This window comes from Oncorhynchus mykiss, chromosome 4, assembly GCF_057628025.1.
Source record: "Oncorhynchus mykiss isolate SJ-2025 chromosome 4, ASM5762802v1, whole genome shotgun sequence".
Classification (NCBI taxonomy): domain Eukaryota; kingdom Metazoa; phylum Chordata; class Actinopteri; order Salmoniformes; family Salmonidae; genus Oncorhynchus; species Oncorhynchus mykiss.
The window spans coordinates 35422836-35447603 of NC_143025.1; the positions used below are offsets into that span (position 1 = coordinate 35422836).

At 42.5% G+C, this 24768-nt stretch overlaps 1 protein-coding gene across 1 annotated transcript in view; it reads left to right on the plus strand.

Annotated features, from left to right (window-relative positions):
• The first annotated feature begins 2584 nt into the window (after positions 1-2584).
• The window catches only part of LOC149983997 (uncharacterized), a 44659-nt gene continuing 22475 nt past the window's right edge, over positions 2585-24768 (plus strand). The window contains exon 1 of the mRNA XM_090230775.1: positions 2585-2726. Coding sequence (XP_090086901.1) covers positions 2585-2726 — 142 coding nt within the window. The remainder of the gene's footprint in view (positions 2727-24768) is intronic.

Genomic DNA, 24768 nt, shown 5'->3' on the forward strand with positions numbered 1-24768 from the left:
CCCAGTGCCATTGTGAGCCTTACTCAGATGCCAAGATTACGAGTTTCCTTATAGACAGAAACCCCATTGGAATAGGTGGGTGGGTGGATGGATTCACCGGCCAACCACAACAGGGGGCTTGACCTATAGGGCACAGGTTAATCAGGGTCATGTTCTATTTTGGATTCACAGAGTGATAACTTGTGATGATTTTAGACTGGAAGGACGGTTGGTGACTATAAAGCTTTAGTTGGAATATACTGTATATGTAACCTATTGATGCAGCTACTGTGACCTCTTTATAGGCCTTTTCACTCTGCATTGTTCTTTGCCCCAGGCTATCTTAGCCCCAGGCTAAGACTGGCCCTTGGCTAGTTTATCCTGGTATTAGTTAACCCTGGGCTAAGCTTTAGGATTCACACGTGTATTCCAAAGCCCTGGAATAACGGACAAACACACATGCAACCAACAATCTATCTCTGGCACACGACCAATGTTATAAGTAATATTACATTATTTCCTCTTGCTTCTAGCCTAGCATTTTATTTCCAATACTGATGGTTTGTATAAACCTTGCTTTCTGCCTGTCCGACCTCGGAAACTGTTTCACTTTTGAAATGTGATGTCGCCCATGTACAGAGAATGCTGTGCACAGACAACACATCAACTTTTCTGATCCAGGCAAAATCATGCAAAAATATGATTATCATGGATAGCTATATCCATTTAAATGTAAATAGAAAAGCTATGAAAACAGATGAATATTGAGCATTGGCTGCCCTTCCAACTGTAGAGTTTGTGGCTTCAGTTGGCTAGCGAAGTCAGTAAGTGAGAACGATTGCATAACAATCGTTTTTGTTAGCCACAACAACCAATACTTTAGCACAGATGAAAGTATTAGTTTTTTTCTCAGGTTTTTGTCCTCAGATAGACGGATGAAATAGTATAAATGTACTTATTAAAATAGTGTGCAGATTGCATCACATCCATCACAAGCATATGCAAATTAAGTGAAAGTGCTGCTTTTGTGATTAGACAGTGAAATCTCTATGAGTTGTTCTTGAGCCCGTTTCACACTGGCTATTTTGGCACCGTGTTTCTGGGGCCAGCCCCAAAAAGTCGGCGCTAACCCTGTTCCGTCTTACGGCCAGCTAGCCCTGGGCTAAGGTTGGTGCTAGCCCACTTTAGAATGTGCAAGTGTGAACACTCGCTTAGCCCCCGGCTAAACTCTCCCTTAGCCCAGGTCTAAGGAGGCTCTTAGGTACAGTGTGAGCATGTCTTATCAGAACGTACATGTGTGGTTTGGCAATGTGGAACCTATTGTATTTCACTTTGCTCTAAACAAACAGGTTCTGCTTTGTGAGAAATATAGCCTACATCTCTGCTGTGTTGCAATACTGTAATTCACTTAAAAGGCATAAAAAAGCACTCTGGATCGAGACCGGGAATAACGTTTTTTTTTTTATAGAAAACTACATCAAACAACTCTCTCCCCGTTTAAATACATACCCAGGTTTCGGTTTGTGCACACACTGTCAGCCCGGGATCCGATTTCCCTACTATTATCTATCCTAACAGTCAATGACGGTGTCCCAAATGGCAACCTATTCCCTAAATGTAGGGAACAGGGTGACATTTGGGTTGCAGTCAATGAGCTCTCTGTTGTTCCAGCTGAATTCTATACGACTGAAAATACATCACTCTGACAGAGGCCAAATTGAGTTTAAATGGCTATTTGAAATACAATTATTTCAGTCATCAATTCCTTTTGAAGGGTTCAGCCATCATTCATGTAGAGAGGGAAGGAAAGTTCATTTTATCCATAGGGAAGTCCACTTGTGCAGCCTGGAAAGTACTGAGAACATTATTTCATGGTCATTGGTCCGCGGTAGACATACATGTGAATTTAATCAGCCGGTTGCGCTTACAGTAGGAGGCTATAGCAGAGAGAGGCTTGGGGAATGTGGTGAGGGAGATCTGAACTTCTGATAGAGGTGGATGGGAGATGGGCTTGTGGCGGTGGGCTGGCCAAGTGTCTGGAGCTCCAGAGACAGAGCATATGGGCCCATGTTTGCTTAGCATCTACTCCAGGCCAGAGCAGGGAGGGCCTGTGTGGGCTGGAAAGGACAAGGCTTTCTGCTTTAAGTCAGGGACTGGCAGTGTGGTCTCCTGGCTGCCTGTCTAGCTGTGAGGATTGTGCCAACCCCGCTGGAGGACCTCATTAATATTCTCCCTATGAGCAGAGGTCAACAAGGTCCTCATACAGTACCTCTAAACCACTACACAAGAACAGTCCGGGTGGCAACTACGTCCTGATGCTTTTGGACCACAACAGTCTGCTGCCAGGACCTCATACCTTTAGACCACAAAACTACTCACAGTCACTGGTCACAGTCCAGGGGTCAACTAGCTCCTCATGGCTCTACAGACTACAAAACTAGTCAAAGACTCAAAGTCCAGTGATGCCTGCTGCCCCTGTCCAACCCCTCCACAGTCACCTGTGACTCGTAACCCAAAACACGTGAGGATACTGAATCAAATTCAGGTTTTATACATTTTTGGTTGTGGTCGTGTTGGTCCTGCTGATGCTGTTCACTGAGCAGTCATGAATAACGACCTGGCCCCAGAGTCAACAGTGCGACCTGGAGTCACTCCTCAGTGCCCCTGTGAGCCCTTCTGTCTCCTGCCCCGGTGCCCCAGTCAAGCCCCAGGCAGCCTCCTGTCCTGTCTCACCGCCCTAGCTCCAGGTAGGCTGGCACAGGGGCTTGTCTCTCACCGTCAGACAACCTCCCAGGCTAAGCACTGCTTGATCAGCGGAGGGTGGCAAGATCAAGCACCAGCAGCATCCATTGAGCCAGTCAGCCTTCCACCGCTGCCCAAAGAAGGCAACCCTCTGTGGGGCTTTAATCTGCTGTTTGGCGATGCTATGGCTTCATGTTAGGGGTGGAGAAGAGTTCCACAATCTGGAAAAGACTACGTTCCAAATGGCTCCCTATTCCCTATATAGCGCACTACTTCTGACCAGAGTCCTATGATTCCTGGTCAAAAGCAGTGCACAACATAGGAAATAGAGTGCCATTTGGGAAGGACATTTAATGTTTAGAGCTGGCTGACCCTGTAGTCAGTCGGGTGGGTTTGATTACAGGCCAATCTTGATAACTCCTCTAAAGCTTGAGATTTAGATTGCACCCCAGTCGCTTTCGGGAACTTTGGTCATGAAAGCTTGCGTCCCAAATGGCACACTACACTGTAAGAAAAAAAGGTGCTAAATAGAACCATATAGGGTTCTTTGGTTTCTCCCCATAGGACAACCCTTTTTGGTGCTAGTTAGAACCCTTTGCCTAAGCGTTCTACCTAGAACCCTCTATGTAGAGTTATTCATAAAACCCCCAGTATATTGTTATTCTTCGAACCCTACATTCGAACCCTACATCTTCGAACCCCACATTCACTATGTAGGGTTCTACCAATAACCATTTCACCATCTAAAGGTTCTTTCTGGAATCCTATATGAAGGGTTCTACCGAGAACCATTTCATCTTTGGAGGTTTCTTTCTATACCCTCACGTCCCTGAATGTTCCACAGTTCCACTCTACCAATCAAAAAGCTTTTGGTACAAAACCCTAACTATATTTGTAAGTTCGGTGTCCAGTAGAGGTCGGTGTTAAAAAGCAGCTTGGAATCTGAGAAAAAGCACGTAATCAAATGAAGTTTCGGACGTCATTGATGACATCCTTCTGATAAAGTGATACACACATTGGCACACTGCTTCCAAGTTAGCTGCTTAGAGATTTCGATGCATGCCTATGAGCTCCAGTATCAAACGTAACATCACTACTGTAAACCAGGCCTTTCCTAACACCAATGTGTTAGGAGTGAAAGGCCTTATGATATACGTCATTATTGTCGTAAATAATTGTATTTGAAATGCTAATAAGGCTGGTGGAACCGTTCATCGACGGTTCTAGGAAGAACCCTCCAAAGATTAAATGGTTCTCGGTAGAACCCTTCATAGAGGATTCTAGCAAGAACCTTTAGATGATAAAATGGTTCTTGGTAGAACCCCTGGGCGGCTGGCCCAGACGGCATCCCTAGCCGCGTCCTCAGAGCATGCGCAGACCAGCTGGCTGGTGTGTTTACGGACATATTCAATCTCTCCCTATCGGAGTCTGCTGTCCCCACATGCTTCAAGATGGCCACCATTGTTCCAGTACCCAAGAAGGCAAAATTAACTGAACCGAGTGACTATCGCCCTGTAGCACTCACTTCTGTCATCATGAAGTGCTTTGAGAGACTAGTCAAGGATCATATCACCTCCACCTTACCTGTCACCCTAGACCCACTGCAATCTGCATATCGCCCAATAGGTCCACAGACAATCCAATCGCCATCACACTGCACATTGCCCTATCCCATCTGAACAAATGGAATACCTATGTAAGATTGCTGTTCATTGACTACAGCTCAGCATTCAAAACCATAGTACCCTCCAGCTCAACATTAAGCTTGAGGCCCTGGGTCTCGACCCTGCCCTGTGCGATTGGGTCCTGGACTTCCTGACGGGCCAGCCCCAAGGTGGTGAAGGTAGGAAAGAACATCTCCACCTCACTGATCCTCAACACTGGGGCCCCAAAAGGGTGCGTGCTCAGCCCCCTCCTGTACTCCCTGTTCACCCAGGACTGCATGGACATGCACGCCTCCAACTAAATCATCAAGTTTGCAGACGACACAACAGTGGTAGGCTTGATCACCAAAAATGACGAGACAGCCTACAGGGAGGAGGTGAGGGCACTTTCTGTATTGTTGTTAAAATAATTATCTCTTAAGCATGCTAAATAATGCCATATATTCTGTTTTTGAAATGTTTTAAACTTGGCAAAAAAGGGAAGCATGATGTGATTCTGGTATTATATTTGATTATAGGCTATTAAATGCCAATGACGTACCCCTGTACCACTGAGTTTTGATGAAAAGAGTAGAGAAAATGGTTTTAGATCTGATAATCATACAATATTGCTGACCACCAGATGTCACTAATTTGTATTGTGAACAGATAATGAAGCGCAGAGTAATGAACCGTTTATCGGCACAATTTGGTGAATGTGAAAAGACTCCATCAGAAAGCCTCGGTTTTCCATAACTAGTTTACAGCCACATGAGGCCTGCAAGTCACATTATGCTGGCTTGCAAAGTGATGTGTAATTCCTATTGGAATCCAGCCACAGTTAGAATATCCAAGAAGTGGAATCTTTCTGTCACCTGCAACCTGCATTCAGAATGACTGCCAGGGTAGAAAAAATGGAATATGAAGACTACCTCAATCCTCTAAACTGGAACAACCATCCCAAGGGGTGCAATAAATTGTCTAATTACTAACACATGGGATTAGTTTAAAAAATAATGATGTTATTTATCTTTGTGTAGCATAGAATGTATCAATCAATTTGCATGCAACAACACAGATATTGAAACAAACAATTATGAAAATCAGCCTGCAATAGTGCATGCCGGAAAATATGGCTTCATGTAGAACCCTTCTTCCCTTCCGAAGAACCCTTCTTGCCTCCCAAAGAACCCTTCTTGCCTCCCAAAGAACCCTTCTTGCCTCCCAAAGAATCATCAAACACCCTTTCTTCCAAAAAACGGTCTGTATGTCAAAGGTTATAGGTAGAACCCTTTGCCTTACAAAGAACCCTTGTGCTGCAAACAGGGTTATTCAGATCAAAACGTTTTTTGGTAGAACTCTATCCCTCCACAAAGAACCCTTTTGGAACCATTTTGTCGTAGTGTTTTTCTCTATTTAGTGCTCCCCTTTTGACCAGGGCCCACAGTGCACTGCCATTTGGTAAGTAACCAGGCTCATTACTGAGGTTTGTTTTATCAAGTGTGTGACTGCTGGTTTGAATAGCCTTATCTCCGAAACAACAAGCTTTGGGTCAATTGTGGTCAGATAGAAAAGTCTGGGTATTGATTCCACATCAAGCAAATACTTGCCCTGAAAACCACTTGAAATACAACCTCTTTCAATACAACGTCCCTTTCTTAAAGCGTTGGTCAATTGCTGTCAGATAGAAGTCTGGGTATTGATAAGTACTTGCCCTGAAAACCACTTGAAATACAACCTCTTTCAAGTCAATCAAGTACTGATATGTCGAAATATCACAAAGGTCATTCAACAGGCAAAACGAGAAGACAATATAACAATTACACATTTTTATGGGTGGCAAATTATGATTGTTAGAGGTAATTTAGGTCTATAGTTTTTTTCATGATATGACACATTATACAAGTACTGCAGTGCAGTGTGTAAAGCTAATGCCCTAGGGCTGAGCTCAGCAGCAGTGTGAAAGCATTTGGCGCTAATAAAAGGGGTGTAACTCATATCTGTTGGCCTTGAAGCGCTCATTTATATGCGCAGTTAATAGACACCGCCAGTCGGGCTCAAGCCTTTGGAGACCTACTAATGGAACGCGCCAGACGTTCAAACTGAACCGGGTCAACTTTCGGGTCAAAGAACAACATAAGGAATCAAGTTAATTTTAATCAAGTTACATTAAAAGAAGGAACAAAAATCAGTAAGTAGGCCTTGTTATAAGCTTTTGTAGGTTGAGTGTCATGTCGCAGAAAGCAACCTGTGTATTGTGTGTGGGAACATGTGATAGATGGTGGAATTTGACACCCCAGGCTTTAAAAAAGCTGAGCCAACTCACATCTGTATTTGGAGCTACATTTTAACACTAACATCTGCAGTTTGCAGTGAAGAAAGAGGGAGACGTTTTCTATTCAATGAGAACGATACCTGTGGCGCGTTCGGTCCATAACGCATCTCGTGCGCATTTTTGCCCATTGTGGAACATACAGAATCCCAGGGTCAGGCGAAGTTTAGAACTCGTATAGCCTGGCAATGTGGACGTTTTGATAAAAATGTGGCCGCATATTTGTTTAATTGAAACTGTGATTGTGCTACTATGCCATGTTTAGAAGAGATATCCAGAGAAAGCTTTCTAGGGGGTAAAGTGCCATTGCATTTAGATGTATTTTTATAACGTTTAGATTTTTCTGCTCATACACACGTCCATGATTGGGAAGCTTGTCAGAGTCGTTAAAGGTAAGAATAAAATAAACACTGTTGTTTTGTGGGATAGTTGTATAATAATCAATGTTTATTCAAATGTATTGTTTGTTTTTGCTTACAACAAGCAAACAAAGTTAACATAGCCTATACTATATAGAATATGTCAGGAAGCGCAGCTTAGTTATTGTAGTCATGTTCAAACTCCAACGCGGCTTGAACTGGACTCCTTTCTACCGTGCTCTGTAATGATCATTTGACTTTATGCCAAATGTGCATGTAATTCAATGTAACCTATAATCGTTTGTATTGCTATCAGACTCTGATAAAACCAATGATAGCAGAAATACTAATCCTACTTCTACTTATCATAATAACTGATATTGATTATATCTTACTACTACAACGCATGATTAAGGTGGTCATAATAACAACAATATTAATAATAGTCCAATAATAATAATAGCAATAACAATAAAGATAATAAAGTGATTGATAACAAGCAATCTAACTTTAATTCCATTCAATACAAATGTTAGCTTGTTCCTTTTCTGTCTGCATATTTGTGTTTTTAAAGCATGTATTCACTTGACAGCATACAATTAATTAAATATATTTATCTTCTAATTTGAAATGCAGAGAATGTATAACAACAAAGCAGTGTAAAAGAAAGAGATGTTAAAATACCTGGAAAGTCAAACGTTCATTTGATTACGCAGTTGGATAGTAAAATGTACATCGCAGCCACACTATGCGTAAATGCGGATCGTGGACTGATATTCCTTAGAGCGCGAGCGGGAAAAACTGGCGCACAGATAAATTGTGATTTCAGGCTGTTTGTTTTTTAAATCATCGGGGTGACTGGTCACTTTATTTTCCTGATCACACAGATGTCAGTCTGTGTGGTAATATTGAGGTCAGCGCCTCTTAAGCGTTCTCCAAAGAGGGCGACAATGCACCTGCTACTTGTGTGATTAAATTGTTTAGCTCCGGACAATAGCGGTTCATAGATAAAATCACTGAGCCAAACCAGTAAAAAAAACAGTAAAAAAATTCCGTATTACAACCTACATTAAGTTGTAATAAGTCCGCTGTTTACTATATAACCCATTGGTTAATACACCACCGTGATATACAACAAGGCAGTGACAACAAAAAGACAACAGGCAAACATTGCCCGAAAAATTCAACTACTTATATAGCACAAAACATGAGAGCAACATCTTTCCAATGAAGTCTACAAAGCCAACATTGCATGTAACAAGAAGTTATATCACCTGCAGCATGGTCAAGCAAGTTAATACAAAAGTACCTTGAAGAACAATGGATCCTCAACTACAACAACATTCTCAGTAATGGTTACAGAAGCGTTTTACTTGCTATGACTAATATGTGTATTTTTAAAATCAACCTTAGTCTCACTCACTGAATGTAAGTCACGCTGGACAAGCGCTTCTGCTAAATGACCAAAACGTAAATGCAAAAATCAACTCTTTCAATCACACTGCTGGGTACTATTCTAATGAGCTTGGCCCTCAAATATTTGTATTTCGACTTACAGTCAGTCGGTGCATTAAACTAAGGTAGATAAACAAAAACAAATCACAGTCATACCATTACCGCAAATGTTGTTGTAGTTCAGCGGGTACTTTCAAGTTTATTTTTGTATTAGAGAATACAAAATACATTTATTCCAATTAAACTGTTACAAAATACTCTACATGAATTGTAGTTCATGGCAGTGAAATACAAATGACAAAATAAGCATTGAAACTATTGAAAAACTTATATCAAATATATGTAACAGAAATACTGCCCGTCTTTAGCACTAGTTACCTGCATTGTAAATCTGCAACAGTGCACTATCCACTTTCCTTCCAGTAATGCACTGTACATTCTAGAAATAAAGCATGTTGCTGTAGTCAGGTGTACCACAAATATGCTGTAAATATGTGTTTCAGTACAGGTCCTGTAAATCTACAGTAATTTACCGGGTTCTGAGCTGCTAGTAATTTACTGTAAAAATGACAGGATTTTTTTTTTACACTGTAGACTCATAGCGCAGTTGCCGCCTCACAGCCTTACTATTAGCCCAGCTGAACATCTGCTCCACACAAGTCACGCTCACACGGAAGGAGCATGCTGGGAATGCAAACAGCCTCCACTTAATTTGTAAAAGCCAAATTTATAAAATGTCTTCCAGACAGGGACTCATCCATCAAGAGGCTCGGAGTGGGTCCGCCAGGCCGCTGGGCTCTGTGGGCGGGCTTTGGCTCTGTTTACTGCTCCACACGCACACACACATGCACACACGTATGCAGCCACGCACGCTCACACATACAACTCTTTAAAATATCATAGTAGGCCAGGTAACCTAGCAGTTAAGAGCATTGAATCCCAGGTGAAAAATCTGGCGATGTGCTCTTGAGCAAGGCACTTAACCCTATTTGCTTCTGTAAGTTGCTCTGGATAAGAGTGTCTACTAATTAACTTAAATGTAATACACACATAAACATACATTTAATCCAAATATAGTGTTTTTTCGGTAGTGTACTGTTAAAGGGGCCAATCTGCAGTTGAAACAAAAACAAGTGTACTCCCCGCCCCTGTTTCAGTAAAAAGCTGAGTGATGGGGCTAGAGAAATGTAACCACTCTCAAATTCATAGACAGAGCTAATGGCTGCAAGGACTGCCCATCCATGATATCAAATTATAGTTGTGACCATGTTTTGAGGCTATATAGTATTCGCTTACATTTACTTCGTGTAGAAACATTGGAGTAAAACAAGCTTATATTTTGGATTCTGAAGGGGTATGACAGTTGAACTAAGGTCATGAGGCATTTATAAGTTAAATGAATCAAGAATCAATGGGTACATATCATTCATTTGTAAGTCCAAATTGCGCCTTTACGGAAGTGGAATAGTGTTTTGTTTGGACGATTGGAGGTCTGAATTCCATATTAGGCCTAAATTCAATCAGACCAGCGATAGCAGACACCTTCATTGCTGATGTTTTGGCAGTGTCGGAGCTGGAACTGCGTTGGAGCCATCAAAACCGGTGAGCAGCTGCTCTTGCCATCATTGTCATCAAGCCACACCTGCCCCACTCGAGTTGGAAGTTCAGAACGAGAAAGTGTAGGCTATATAAAAAATGATTATGGTCAAATTGAAAAGTCATTCAACCAAATAATGGAGATTTCTATCATGCTAATGGAGGGTTTAGATTACATCTCACATTTCAGGATTCGAACGTGTAAACAAGGCTGTAAGGGATTTCTGTTGATGTGACTCTGTGCAGCCAATGGCAATGTCTGCTTTAGGTATAATGCCAGGAGCCACTTGTGAATTTCACAGCTCTAACGCACTTCCACCTACCGACACCTTCAAAACAACCGCTATACCACTAAAGCGGATCTGATTGAATAGAGCCCTAGCCACAGTACCTTTGGCTTTCTCCTCAGTGGAGAGTTATCTAGACTGTAACCTGCTGTGTATTACTGTATTCTCACGCTGGATAAATGGATGAAGGTGATTACTCTCTGAAGGGTAAAGGGGATCTGGATAAAGGCTCTTTTAGTAATCATTTTCCTTCTTTATTACATACTTACATTGTGTTGTGTTGATATTAAACTTATTCTAGTGAAACAAGTCACTGTAACCAGGGATATAGGCATCCATCTGTGAACACTTGCTTGCTTGCTATTTAAATGCCTTAATGAATGCAGGGCTGTCACGCTGAATAAGGCATGATATGCCACCATACCCTCACGTCCTACTATGACACTTGTTTTGCCATAGCTCAAGGAGTGTTGACATGAAAGGGTGGTTTCTGGAACCTTCAGTACCTTCCAGAACCTTCCATCTTGTAACTTCAGTACAGGAACTAACTGCATGGGTGACTTCTGTATATTGTTCAAAGGTAGTGATGCTTATTATGTTAATGTAACTAAATGTGCTTCATTTGAAGTAGAAGGGTTTCTGACAGGTTGTTTTTGTTTGAAGAATCAGATTTCTAGGATTGTAAATGTATATTGTAAATACAGCAGTGCCCATGGTAGAATAGTATGCTTAATATGCTTTAAATCCCGATTGAACCACAAGCCACTTTAGTTATTTGGGTGTGCAAAGCATTTGTTGCAGATCTGGTCAACAGGAGTCCTGTCAAACATCATTAGTGTTACTCAGACTTCCGTTAGGTTATAGATGACGTGACTGAGTACCCATTGCATAATGAAGGATTTCACGGTATTTCAAGACTTATTTCAGACAGACTGTAACATGCAAAACAAGTGTTACTGTTTGTGACCATGGCACGTAAACTGAACAGCTACTCCATTGGTCAACTCTCATGGTCAAAAGTAACATCACCTGTCAGCTCTTAAAGGACAAATACTTTATTGTTAAAAAAGTGAGGTAGCTGCAGTATTGTTCTTGTTTTTTTCTCCCTTGAGCCAACAGGTCTTCAGGTATGTTTAGTGTTTCTACTTTTCACAGTCTGTAAAGAAACTGTACCTCCATGATGGCTCAATCCAGGCAGCCAGGCTGTGTCCCTCTTTAGTTGAGTCCCAGGGTCCAGGCCTGTTTTGACATGTCCCCGGGGATCCTGAGTGGTGCAGCAGTCTAAGGCACTGCATCGGTGTCACTACAGATCCGGATTTGGTCCCGGGCTGTATTACAACCGGCTGTGATCGGGAGTCCCATAGGGCAGCGAACAATTGGCCCAGCATCGTTCGGGTTAGGGGAGAGTTTGGCCGGGGTAGGCCGTCATTGTAAATCATATTTTTTTCTTAACTGACATATCTAGTTAAATAAAAATAAAATAAAAATCATCTTTAAATCATGTGCTGCCTGATAGTGTTACCAATTTCCTATTCTGAAGAGTGTGTAACATGCGTATACTGCAGGCCTATGCATTTTAGTGACATTTCTAGATATCATTTAAGATAGCCCCATCTGGGGAAGGCTACACTACTTTTGAACCTATATTGGATCTAGAAAGGATTTGACTATATTCTTTATAAACTGAACAAAAATATAAATGCAACATGAAAAGTGTTGGTCCCATGTTTCATGAGCTGAAATAAAAGATCCCAGAAATAAGAAAGCTTTTTTCAATACGCCCAACTGGCCTCACAACCGACCAGCCAGAATCGCCACATCCGGCTTCTTCAACTGCTGGATCATCTGAGACCAGCCACCCGGACAGGTGATGAAACTGTGGATTTTCAAAACCAAAGAATTTCTGCACAAACTGTCAGGAACTGTCTCAGGGAAGCTCATCTGCATGCCCATCATCCTCACCAGGATCTAGACCTGGCTGCAGTTTGGCATCGTAACTGACTTCAGTGGGCAAATGCTCACCTTCGATGGCCATTGGCACGCTGGAGAAGTGCGCTCTTCACGGATGAATCCCGGTTTCAACTGTACCAGGCAGATGGCGTTATGTGGTGAGCGGTTTGCTGATGTCAGTGTTGTGAACAGAGTGCCCCATGGTGGTGGTTGGGTTATGGTATGGGCAGGCATAAGCTATGGACAATGAACACAACAGCATTGTATTGTCGTGACGTGACTATCATTAATGTGATGACTGTTATTTATTGAATCAACAATGTTTAATTATTACTCGATTAAATTAATCATGTAACAATGAACTCATTAGGAATTTGGGGCGGCATGGAAGAAGTTATTTAATGAGTTACCATCTCCCGAATTAAACTCAAAGATATATATATAAATTATATATCGATAACAGTCACATATTAATCATTACCTCATATCAGTTTTATTCTGAACGTCGCAGGCCTCTTGAATCCGTAAGAACCCCAGCCATTCTGATTATTGAGTACTACACAAATGTATTTAATAATTGATTTACTAACTAACTAAATAATAACACAGAATACACATACACACTTACATGAGACAAAAGTCCCTAGTGGACAGACAAGATATGAAGCTTGTTAGACGTATGGAGAGAGAAGGGTAGATAAAGAGAGGGAGAGACAGAGACAAACTTATCGTACATTTGGAAACTACTCTCAAAGTAATACTAATACTTTGCACACGAACTGCTGCCCGTTTGAGTAATAAATGCAATGTAGTTACGTGTCTTTGTTTGTCATCTCTCTTCCTTCTATGAGGAAGGGGCTGGATGGATGTAAGGCTCTGGTTGTCCACCAGAGGTCAAAATGTCCTTCTTAGTTGTTCCGGCTTGTAGAAGATGTTTCTTCAGGTGCACCAATAATTGTCTGAGATGGGATCTTCTCCTTCCTTTCTCGGGTAGATAGTCAAGTTCTAGATCCCTTTACATACACAGCTGCGGACTGTCAAATGTTCTGGTCTAGTCTTCATCTTCTTCACTCGTGTTGAGAGTTTCAGAGTTTATAACCATTTCAACATGTGGCCAACGCTCCATGCTTTTCTGGTCTGATAGGTGAGGTTATCTTCTCACCTCGGGTTGAGTCTTAGAGTTTCAACCATTCGTAACGTCCAGCTCACGCTGTCCGTCTGCTGGTCTCACCATTTCAAAAGTGTAGACTACCGTCTCACGTTTTCTGGTCTGAATGAACATTTCGTTACCAAGGCTTTTATCCCTGGGTAGAAAGGGGTCAAATCCATCACAATCCAATGTCTGTTACTGACTGGGCAAAAGTTTATAAGAAAAACAGTTCTCATTAGAAGACTAAAATCACATTCCTATCTTCACCAAAATACTCTCATACTTAATCATATATTTTATAGAACATTAAGATGTTAATTTGGCAAATAGAATGTGTACACATTCTGAGTTACAGTTATTTCGTTATACCATCCTTAATGACATCACAAAATAATAAACAATATGACATGATTATTCTTTAGAGCCCCACTGACCATTCCAAACATTTGGATGTCAGAAATAATGTTCCAATGTTCAGGTTTTTGAGAGAAACGTTTTGGCGGCAAGAGTCTCTCTCTACACATAGCACAATCCTTTCCCAATACTGCAGGGCAGGAAAGACCCTTTTGCGGCACACAATTTATGACTGGGTGTTAAGGTGTCAAAACCAGCACAACTCCTCCTCTCTTCTCCTCTCCTGTGGGAGTGAGGGTAGGTCTGGCTATCTGTGAGCCATTTGCCAAGCTTATCTGGCACCTTTGATCCTCACCCAGGAGAAAGTCATGACAGTATCAATGTCAATTTGAATGCACAGAGATACTGTGACAAGATCCTGAGGCCCATTGTTGTGTCCTTCATCTGCTGCCATCACCTCATGTTTCAGCATGATCATGCACGTCCATATGTCACAAGTATCTGTACACAATTCCTAGAATCTGAAAATGTCCCAGTTCTTCCATGGCCTGCATACACACCAGACATCTCACCCATTGATAATGTTTGGGATGCTCTTGATCGACATGTACAACAGAGTGTTCCAGTTCCCGCCAATATTCAGCAACTTTGTACAGCCATTGAAGATGAGTGACACAACATTCCACAGACCACAATCAACAGCCTGATCAACTCTATGCAAAGGAGATGTCACACTGCATGAGGCAAATGGTGGTCACACCAAATACTGAATGGGTTTCTGATCCACGCCCCCACCTTTTTTTAAAGGTATCTGTGACCAACAGATGAATATCTATATTCCCAGTCATGTGAAATCCAATGATTAGTGCATAATGAATTTCTTTCAGTTGACTGATTTCCTACCTACCATAACATTAGAAGCATATATTAGTGATGTTTCACTCCCCACTCCCCAGGAGAGAGTTCAATTCTATGTGATGTGTATCTGTGGTTGAAACCCATGATGATTGGTCACCAGTCACTCATCATTATAGTCGTGATGATAAATAGTGGAGGATGAGTATAAAAAAACTTCCTAGCAGCCTGGTCACAGATCTGTTGGTGCTGTATAGCCACATCCTTCATGTTTGACATGACAATGAACATAGTAAATGACAAGACAGCACAAACAGATCTGGGTTCCAGGGTAGCAGTCTAGTGACGCAACGTCACATTCCCCAGTGCTGTTGTAAGCATACTTCACATTGTCTCTCTCTAAACTGTAAACACATGGACATACGCTACATGCTCGTCGAACATCTCATTCCAAAATCATGGCTATTAATATGGAGTTGGTTCCCCCTTTGATGCTATAACAGCCGCCACTCTTCTGGGAAGTCTTCCCACTAGATGTTGGAACATTGCTGCGGAGACTTGCTTCCATTCAGCCACCATAGCATTAGTGAAGTCGGACACTGATGTTGCGTGATTAGGCTTGGCTCGCATTTGGCATTCCAATTCATCCCAACGGTGTTCGATGGGGTTGAGGTCAGGGTTCTGTGCAGGCCAGCCAAGTTCTTCCACACCAATCTCAACAAACCATTTATGTATGGACCTCACTTTGTGCATGGGGCAAACAGGAAAGGGCCTTTCCCAAACTGTTGCCACAAAGTTGGAAGCACAGAATTGTCTACATAGAATGTCATTGTATGCTGTAGTGTTACGATTTCCCTTCACTGGAACTAAGGGGCCTGGCCCCAGATAATTTTCCTCTAACAGCTAAATGTACAGTTATTTACTATGTATTGTGGCAGGTAACGTTCTCCTGGCCAAAACCAGATTTGTCTGTCGGACTGCCAGATGGTGAAGCATGATACATCACTCCAGAGAACGCGTTTCCAATGCTCCAGAGTCCAAAGGCGGCGAGCTTTCCACCACTCCAGCCAATGCTTGCAGTTGCGCATGGTGATCTTAGGCTTGTGTGCGGCTGCTCGGCCATGGAAACCCATCATGAAGATCCCGATGAACAGCTATTTTGCTGACGTTGCTTCCGGAGGCAGTTTGGAACTCTGTAGTGTTGCAACCGAGGACAGACAATTTTTTGTGCTTCAGCACCTTGCGGTCCAGTTCTGTGAGCTTGTGTGGCCTAACACTTCACGGCTGAGCCGTGGTTGCTCCTAGAAATGTTCACTTCACAGTAACAGGACTTACAGTTGATCGGTGCAGCTAGAGCACGGCAGAAGTTTGATGAACTGAATTGTTGGAAAGGTGGCATTCCATGACAGTGCCTCGAGGTCTTCAGTAAGACCATTCTACTGCCAATGTTTGTCGATGTGTGCTCGATTTTTATACACCTGTCAGCAATGGATGTTGCTGAAATAGCAAAGTCCACTAATTTGAAGGAATGTCCACATCAACTCAGCAAAACAAGAAATGTCCTCTTACTGTCAACTGCATTTATTTTCAGCAAACTTAACATGTGTAAATATTTGTATGAACATAACAAGACTCAACAACTGAGACAGAAACTGAATAATGTGTCCCTGAACAAAGGGGGGGGGGTCAAAATAAAAAGTAAGAGTCAGTATCTGGTGTGGCCACCAGCTGCATTAAGTACTGCAGTGCATCACCTCCTCAAGGACTGCACCAAATTTACCAGTTCTTGCTGGGAGATTTTACCCCCCTCTTCCACCAAGGCACCTGCAAGTTCCCAGACATTTCTGGGGGGAATGGCCTTAGCCCTCACCCTCCGATCCAACAGGTCCCAGACGTGCTCAATGGGATTGAGATCCGGGCTCTTCACTGGACATGGCAGAACACTGACATTCCTGTCTTGCAGGAAATCACGCAAAGAATGAGCAGTATGGCTGGTGGCATTATCATGCTGGAGGCTCATGTCAGGATGAGCCTGCAGGAAGGGTGCCACATGAGGGAGGAGGATGTCTTTCCTGTAACGCACAGCATTGAGAATGCCTGCAATGAGAACAAGATCAGTCCGATGGTGCTGTGACATACCGCCCCAGACCATGACGGCCCCTCCACCTCCAAATCAATCCCGCTCCAGAGTACAGGACTCGGTGTAACGCTCATTCCTTCAACAATAAACGCGAATCCGACCATCACCCCTGGTTAGTCAAAACCGTGACTCGTCAGTGAAGAGCACTTTTTGCCAGTCCTGTCTGGTACATCGATGGTGGGTTTGTGCCCATAGGCGACGTTGTTGCCGGTGATGTCTGGTGAGGACCTGCCTTACAACAGGCCTACAAGCCCTCTGTCCAGCCTTTCTTAGCCTATTGCGGACAGTCTGAGCACTGATGGAGGGATTGTGCGTTCCTGGTGTAACTCGGGCAGTTGTTGTTGCCATCCTGTACCTGTCCCGCAGGTGTGATGTTCGGATGTACCGATCCTGTGCATGTGTTTTTACACGTGGTCTGCCACTGCGAGGACGATCAGCTGTCCATTGTGTCTCCCTGTAGCACTGTCTTAGGCATCTCATGGTATGGACATGGCCACATCTGCAGTCCTCATGCCTTCTTGCAGCATGCCTAAGGCACATTCACGCAGATGAGCAGGGACCCTGGGCATCCAATCTTTTGGTGTCTTTCAGAGTCAGTAGAAAGACCTCTTTAGTGTCCTATGTTTTCATAACTGTGACCTTAACTGTCTGTAAGCTGTTCGTGTCTTCATGACCATTCCACAGGTGCATGTTCATGAATTGTTTATGGTTCATTGAACACGCATGGGAAACAGTGTTTAAACCCTTTACAATTAATATCTGTGAAGTTATTTGGATTTTTACGAATTATCTTTAAAAGACAGGGTCTTTTGTTGATATAGTGTATTTTGTCAGTGAAACGATACAAGTTAATTAAGTTAGCCAACTTGTACCTTCAGTAGGGTCAAATATTTTAGCTCTGATTTGAATCATTTTTATTAATGCATTCGATCAATCATTCAGTCAATCATTAATTCCACCATAGTGTGGACACGTTTGGAGATCCAAGCATTCTCTCTCTCAGTTCCTCTTAGACAGTGTTTTTCAGGTGGTTGCTAAATTTGTATCATTTGAGCAAAGTAATTTGTATAATTTCACTTTGCCTGTGAGAACTATTAGCACAGGCAAGTGATAGGGTTTAGCCTCTGCCATAGAAACAAACAGAGCATGGTGTCCATGGTTACACATTTGCAATGCAGAAAACTATTATCTCCCCCGAAAATTATAGCATGGCTTTGCGGGAAGCTCTTAAAGGGGTACACACAAATGTATCATTATGAGTAAGGAACTATGAAAATAGTTCAAATAAAAGGTATCTCTTGAAAGTATTGACTTTGGGGGTGTGAATAGTTTTTTTTGTCTTATTTCTTGTTTGTTCCACAATACAAATATTTTGCATCTTCAAAGTGGTAGGCATGTTGTGTAAATCAAATGATACAACCCCCCCCCCCAAAAAAACAATTTTAATTTCAGGTTGCAAGGCAACAAAATAGGAAAAATGCCAAGGGGGTGAATACTTTCACAAGCCATTGTATACAAACAAATGGACAGATTTCAGAATAATTGAATTTATCAATAGGGACAATACAGGATGCCCATTGTCTAGTTATTTATTTTCTTTAGCCACAGAACCCCTAGCATTGTAACGATCTGGGTGTAGTGGGTGCGAAGTCAGGCGCAGGAAACAGAGAGTTCAGGGTAGTTCTCTTTAACGAAACACTGGGCGCTCACAAAAACAAATGCCCCAAACACGGGGACTAAAACAGTCCAGCAAAACCAACAAACAGGGAAAAAACACGTTCACCTCAAATGTGCACAAATGTCACACAATAACAAATAATAAAGCCCAGCTAATCACCAAAATACATAACAGGTGTAACCAATAAACAGACAAGGAGGGGGAGGAAAGAATCAGTAGCAGCTAGTAGGCCGGCGACGACGACCGCCGAGCGCCACCCGAACAGGCAGAGCGCCACCCGAACAGGAAGGGGAGCCACCTTCGGTAGGAGTCGTGACAGTACCCTCCCCACCGATGCGCGGTGCAAGCCGCGCGCCGACACCAGCCTCGAGGTCGACCCGGAGGGCGAGGCGCAGGGCGATCCGGATGGAGGCGATGGAAATCCCTCAACATCGACGGATCCAAACTGTCAAAAAATAAACTCGAGGAGATGGGTGAGATGGAGGGCCAAATGTACCCCTGTCCTAGCGACTCTGTGACATTTGTCTCCATAGCCAATGTCTCCTCCTGGGACAATGGGTACACGTGACTCTTGGGAAGCGCAGCGTTTACCTGGAGATCTATCGCACAATCCCCTCCCGGTCGATGTGGTGGTAATTTAGTCGCTTTCTTTTTACTGAAAGCGATTGCCAAATCGGCATATTCGGGGGAGATGCGCACCATGGAACCCTGGTCTGGACTCTCCACCGACGTGGCACCGATGAAAACTCCCAGACGCCTTCCAGAACACTCCAACAAACACCGGCTTCTCTGGCGTTATCACTTCATTATTTATCTGAACCAGAACATTCTGTCATTTCTTTTAAACTACATTACACATATAGTATGGTGTTGTATCAGGATTCAAAGTGAATTGGAAGAATGCTTAAATAAATCCCATTTCTAATCATGACTTCTCAAGCTTAGAAAGTATATTTACTGTAAGTGGAAATGGACAAAAACCCATATGAAATACCTGGGTGTACGGATACCATGCAATCTGGAGGAGGCATGCAAAATCAATGACACTTTAATAGATAGTATTGAATCTGACGTTCAGAGATGGAGATCTCTCCCTATTTCTATGTGAGGTATAGTCAACATGTCAAAATGAATATATTACCACGGCTGATGTATTTATTCTAGGTCTTGCCCGTTTCAATTCAATCCAACTTAATAAAATAAAACGCCTGATCTCAAACTTTATTTGGAATGGAAATACTTCAAGGGTCAAATTGACTGTTTTACACTTACCCAATAAATCAAGTTAAAATCAAACAAAATGCTATTTGTCACGTGCTTCGTAAACAAAAGGTTTGGAAAAACAGTGAAGCGCTTACTTACTGGCCTTCCCAACAATGCAGAGGGAAAGAAAATAGAGAATAATAGAAAAGTAAAACACCTAATAATAAAAGTAGTAATAGATACATAATGAGTAGCAATAACCTGGATATACTGTATACAAGGGTAGTACCGAGTTGCTGTGCAAGGGGTACAATGTAATTGAGGTGGAGGTCTTGGACTACCTCATACGAAGATCTATTACTGGCATACACAACTATGTTACACTTAAACAATGGGTAGCAGACTATCATTGTGCATGGAGGGGTATTGAAGCCACAAGTGTAATATCGTATGATCTCAAATAGATCCACTATTTAGGGTCCAAAGCATTGAAGAAAAAAAACAGACAATCGATGATTCTCAATTCCATTCATATTTGGGAAAATGTACGTACAGTCATGCGGTGGAAAGAACCAACATCGCCAGGCACCCCTATTTGGAATAACCCCACTTTACCTCCAACGTTTAATGATAACACCTTTAAGTTCTGGTTCCAAAGTGGCATCATGAATTTTGAACATGTGTACTATAGTATGATGTATCTCTACTATCATTCAGTCAATTACAAGAAAGATTTGGAATATCCAAGGCCAATTTCTTTACATTTGTACAACTCAGAAATGTTATTAAATCTCTTCAACAGAATCCGGATTCATTTAAGGCATCTAGCATAGAAAAAAAATACAAAAAGAAGCTGCTACGCTAAAGAAGTTGATTACCAAGTCATATCAAGTGTTGACTGAGACTCTACCTGATGATGCAGAAACAACAAGAAACAAAATGGAAGCAGATCTAAAGGAAGGCATCGAGGAGAACCATTGGTCACAGATATGTGAAAATGTTCATACCTGCTCCTACAACCTAAAACATAAACTACTACAATTTAAGATAATTCATAGGACTTACTACACTCTTACCAGAATGCAATGTAATGTCACCAAGAAATGTCACATCTCTGTTGGAGATGCAAAAAAACACAAAGGAACCCTATTACATATGCTGTGGTCTTGTGACAAACTGACACCATTTTGGGATAATGTACGTGCCATCATTTCATTGTGCCTAGGAATTTCTATCTATCCATCTCCACGATTAAGGATGTACTGTATACTGACACTGTGTGAGATTAAATTTGACTGAGTTCTGTAGAAAAACTATTTAAAAAAATGAATTGTGGAAAAAAAGAAGGAAAAAAAGATTGCGAACGAAGAGGTACTCTAAGAGGTAATATCTGTCTGAACGGATTTGAGGTAGACTATACCAAGTGACAGAGTGATGGGCGGATGAGCTACGGATGTGTAAGCAGTAGCAGCTGGAAGTGGAACATTAAAGCCAATCAAATCCAAGTGGGTTGTTAAGCATCCCCTTTTGCAGGTGTGTTTTCTTTGTGTGTATGTGTGTGTCTGTGTACATTTGTGTGCATGTATGTGTGTATGCGTGCAAGTGTGTGCCAGGTTACACGACTCCCTGCACGCTGGCAATCCTTGACTCTGCAAGATCTCACTGTGTCATGGTTTAGTTTGCCTCTCTCCTTTAACCTCGTGCATTACTGTGATGGATCTGAGGGTGTGAAGCTTTGTTGGGCCACGGTGCAACATTCCAACCCTATCTTGACCTCCATACAGGGTTCTTATTCTCTACTCTTAATGCCCGTGGCCAGCCACTCAAAGCTCAAGCTGATGAAGGAGCTCAGGTTGCATCCCAAAAGGCTCCCTATTCCCTTTATAGTGCACTACATTTTATAATAATTTATTACATTTGTAAAGTGCTTTTCATTCCAAGCTCATCTCAAAGCGCAGAGATTTAGAGCGTTGGGCCAGTAACTGCAAGGCTGTTGGTTCGATTCCCCGAGCTGACTAGGTAAAAAATCTGTTGATGTGTCCTTGAGCAAGGCACTTATCCCTATTTGCTCTGGATAAAAGGCTCTGCATGGTCAATCTGGCGTCTGCATTGGCCGTACAGTCATTTACAGCGATAGGTCCTCTGCATAAGTCAGGGCATTCATGCTTCGCTGAGCAGAGCTGTTGTCAAGGAAGTGAGTTTGTGATTATACAGGACCTCCCGCCTCCACCTACCATCAACCAATCGTGTCAATGCGAAGCTATACGGAGCCCTCCGCATTGTTACAACATTTAGAGGCGCACTGCATCACTGAATGAGGCTCGGTTTGGCCTCCACAAGCGCTGCAATTGCGTCATACCCTCTGTACGGAGCCTCCGGACCACATGCCAGATCAAGCATAAATCGGCATTAAGAGCGTCTGCGAAATGACTAAAATGTAAATAGGGCTCATAGGGCTCTGGTGAAAAGTAGTGCACTCTAAAGGGAATAAGGTGCCATTTAGGATGCACACTGGGTTTGGGATGGCTGGCTTTGCTCACGGTGCCCATATGTGGTTGAAGAGCTCTTCTCTCTCTGCTCTCATCAAAGCCTGTGTACATTTTCTTTGGTGTGGAATGCTACAAGCACGTTGGTACTGTTTGTGGGCAAAGACAATTCACAATGACCTCATGGCTCGTGCATAGACTCAGACGGAGACTCAAAGACATGCATACACACACACACACATGCACCCACACGCGTGCAACGTACCTTAAGCTTAATTGAAAGCTAGCATGAAATATTGCGGATGGAGCCATCCAGTTGTTGCCTTTTCGGTGGCTCACTCAACCCGTTGGAATGTTGTCAAGGAGGGCGGTCACGTGTGTGGCGAAGCAGAGGATCACTAGCTTAAGTCCAGTATGGGGCAGTCGGTAAGTGGAGGAAGCTAAGCTGTTAGCAGCACAATTACCCCAGTTACACACACACATGCACACACACACTTGACTGTAACCTTCTACAGGTATTAGGCTCACTTTTTAGGACAGGGTGTTGCAGTCCAACACCTAACCACCATGATTAAGCTTGGCTTTTCTCTTAAATAGTGCACTGCTTTTGAACAGGATCCATTGGGTTCTGGTCAAAAGTAGTGCTCTATATAGGGAATATGGTGCTATTTGGGACAGATACTTCCTCTTGTTTGTCCCAGGGCTCTATTCAATCAGATCCGCTTCAGCAGACATCCGTATAGCGGTTGTTTTGGTGGTCTCTGGGGTGGAACTGCGTTATAGCTGTCAAATCCACAAGCGGCTCTTGGCATTATACCTAAAGCAGTCATTGCTATTCGAGTCACATTAAGATAAATCCCATGTAGCCTTGTTTACAAGTTTGAACCCTGGACTGTGAGATGTAATCTACACCTCCATTAGGATGATAGAAATCCTGATTGTTTATTTGAATGCTTTTTAAATTTGAATGTAATTATTTCCACGTGGCCTAAACTTTATCGTTCTGAACTTCTAACGCGAGATGGTGACAATGATCGCAAGATTAGCTGCTCAACGATCTGATGGCTCCAACACAGTTCCACCTCCAACACCCCCAAAACATTCACTATTGCACCTGTCTGGTGTCACCGGTTAACGCTTGGTTTGATTGAGTCTAGACCCTAGTCATGGTTTCCTTCCTCTAGAGCAGGTTTCCCAAACTTGGTTCTTGCGTCACGTTTTGGTTTTTGCACTACACCGCTGATTCAAATAACCAGCTCATCATCAAACCATGATTATTTGAATCAGCTGTGTAGCGCAAAGGAAAAAAACAAAGTGTGTACCCAGGAGGGCTGCCCCAGGACTGAGTTTGAGAAACCCTGCTCTAGAGAGTCCTTTTCTACTCCATGCTAGTTGGTTGTATCTTGTGGTTGTAATCATGTGGTACATTATTTGTTACTTTTATTTCTTATTCTTATTTTTTATTTTTTTTAGGTACTTTTTTAAACTGCATTGTTGGGAAAGGGCTTGTAAGTAAGCATTTCACTGTAAGGTTTACAGCTGTTGTATTCGGCGCATGTGACAAATAAAGTTTGATTTGATTTGAATAATACTGTCCCAGTTTACTGGGTATAATAGGCCATTGATTACCTGATTCCCTGGGTAAGGGTTGTGGTGGACTGGCTGTCGAGACTAACTGGTGTTGTGTAATGGGAGCTGGGTCTTCTCCTAACCTTTGTACTACTTCTCATGCCATTCCTGTCCTCCAACCTGCAAGCAGGAAGCACTGTGTCAAGGCTGTGTCTGCCAGGGAAGGCCAGCCAGGAATATTTTTAGAAACTTACAGTCATAATACAGGGATATTAAAAGACTGAGATAAAGCCGATAGGACATTATTGTTGACTTATTTGGTTATTTATATAAAGGAAGAAAGGAGTTCGTTAATATTCTTTATGGCTGTTACCTTTGTATCCGCCTTTCTGGGATATCACATATAAATGATGTGTTAAGTGTGAACTTTGAGTCTTCATGACCCAAGTGCTGTCTGCAATGTAATGTACAGTACCATATTCTGTTATCAGATTAAAGGACATAAAGTGAAGATTGAAATTCAAGTCGGCCTCACTAGTAGTTTTATTGATAAAACACATTGACGTTTGAATCAAGGACCTTTTTAAGCCATTATATGGTAAGGCAATTATTCCTATTTTACAAGGTCTGTTGACTTGAGATATAAAGGTAGACTCAATGAAATAACGTTTCCACGAGCAGCACCGCAGATTTTGAGATTAGCGACATGCAAGACTTCGCTCTCACATAGTCACACATGATATCTGCACGGGTTCGCCTCACGCTGTTAGAGCATTGTAGCCACGGGACCAAAACAGCAGAGAAGTTGAGCCTCGCGCTTCAACACTTTTAGTTGTGGAAATTGACCCACTATGCTGTTTACTTTCTGCATCTACGTCATTGCTGCGCCTACCTTGAAGAATATTTTTTTTGAGTGAGTCCTATCCATGACCTCATTGTTTTGAACAGAGAGGCTGTATGCAGGAATGACTGTCTGCTCAGAACTTGCTC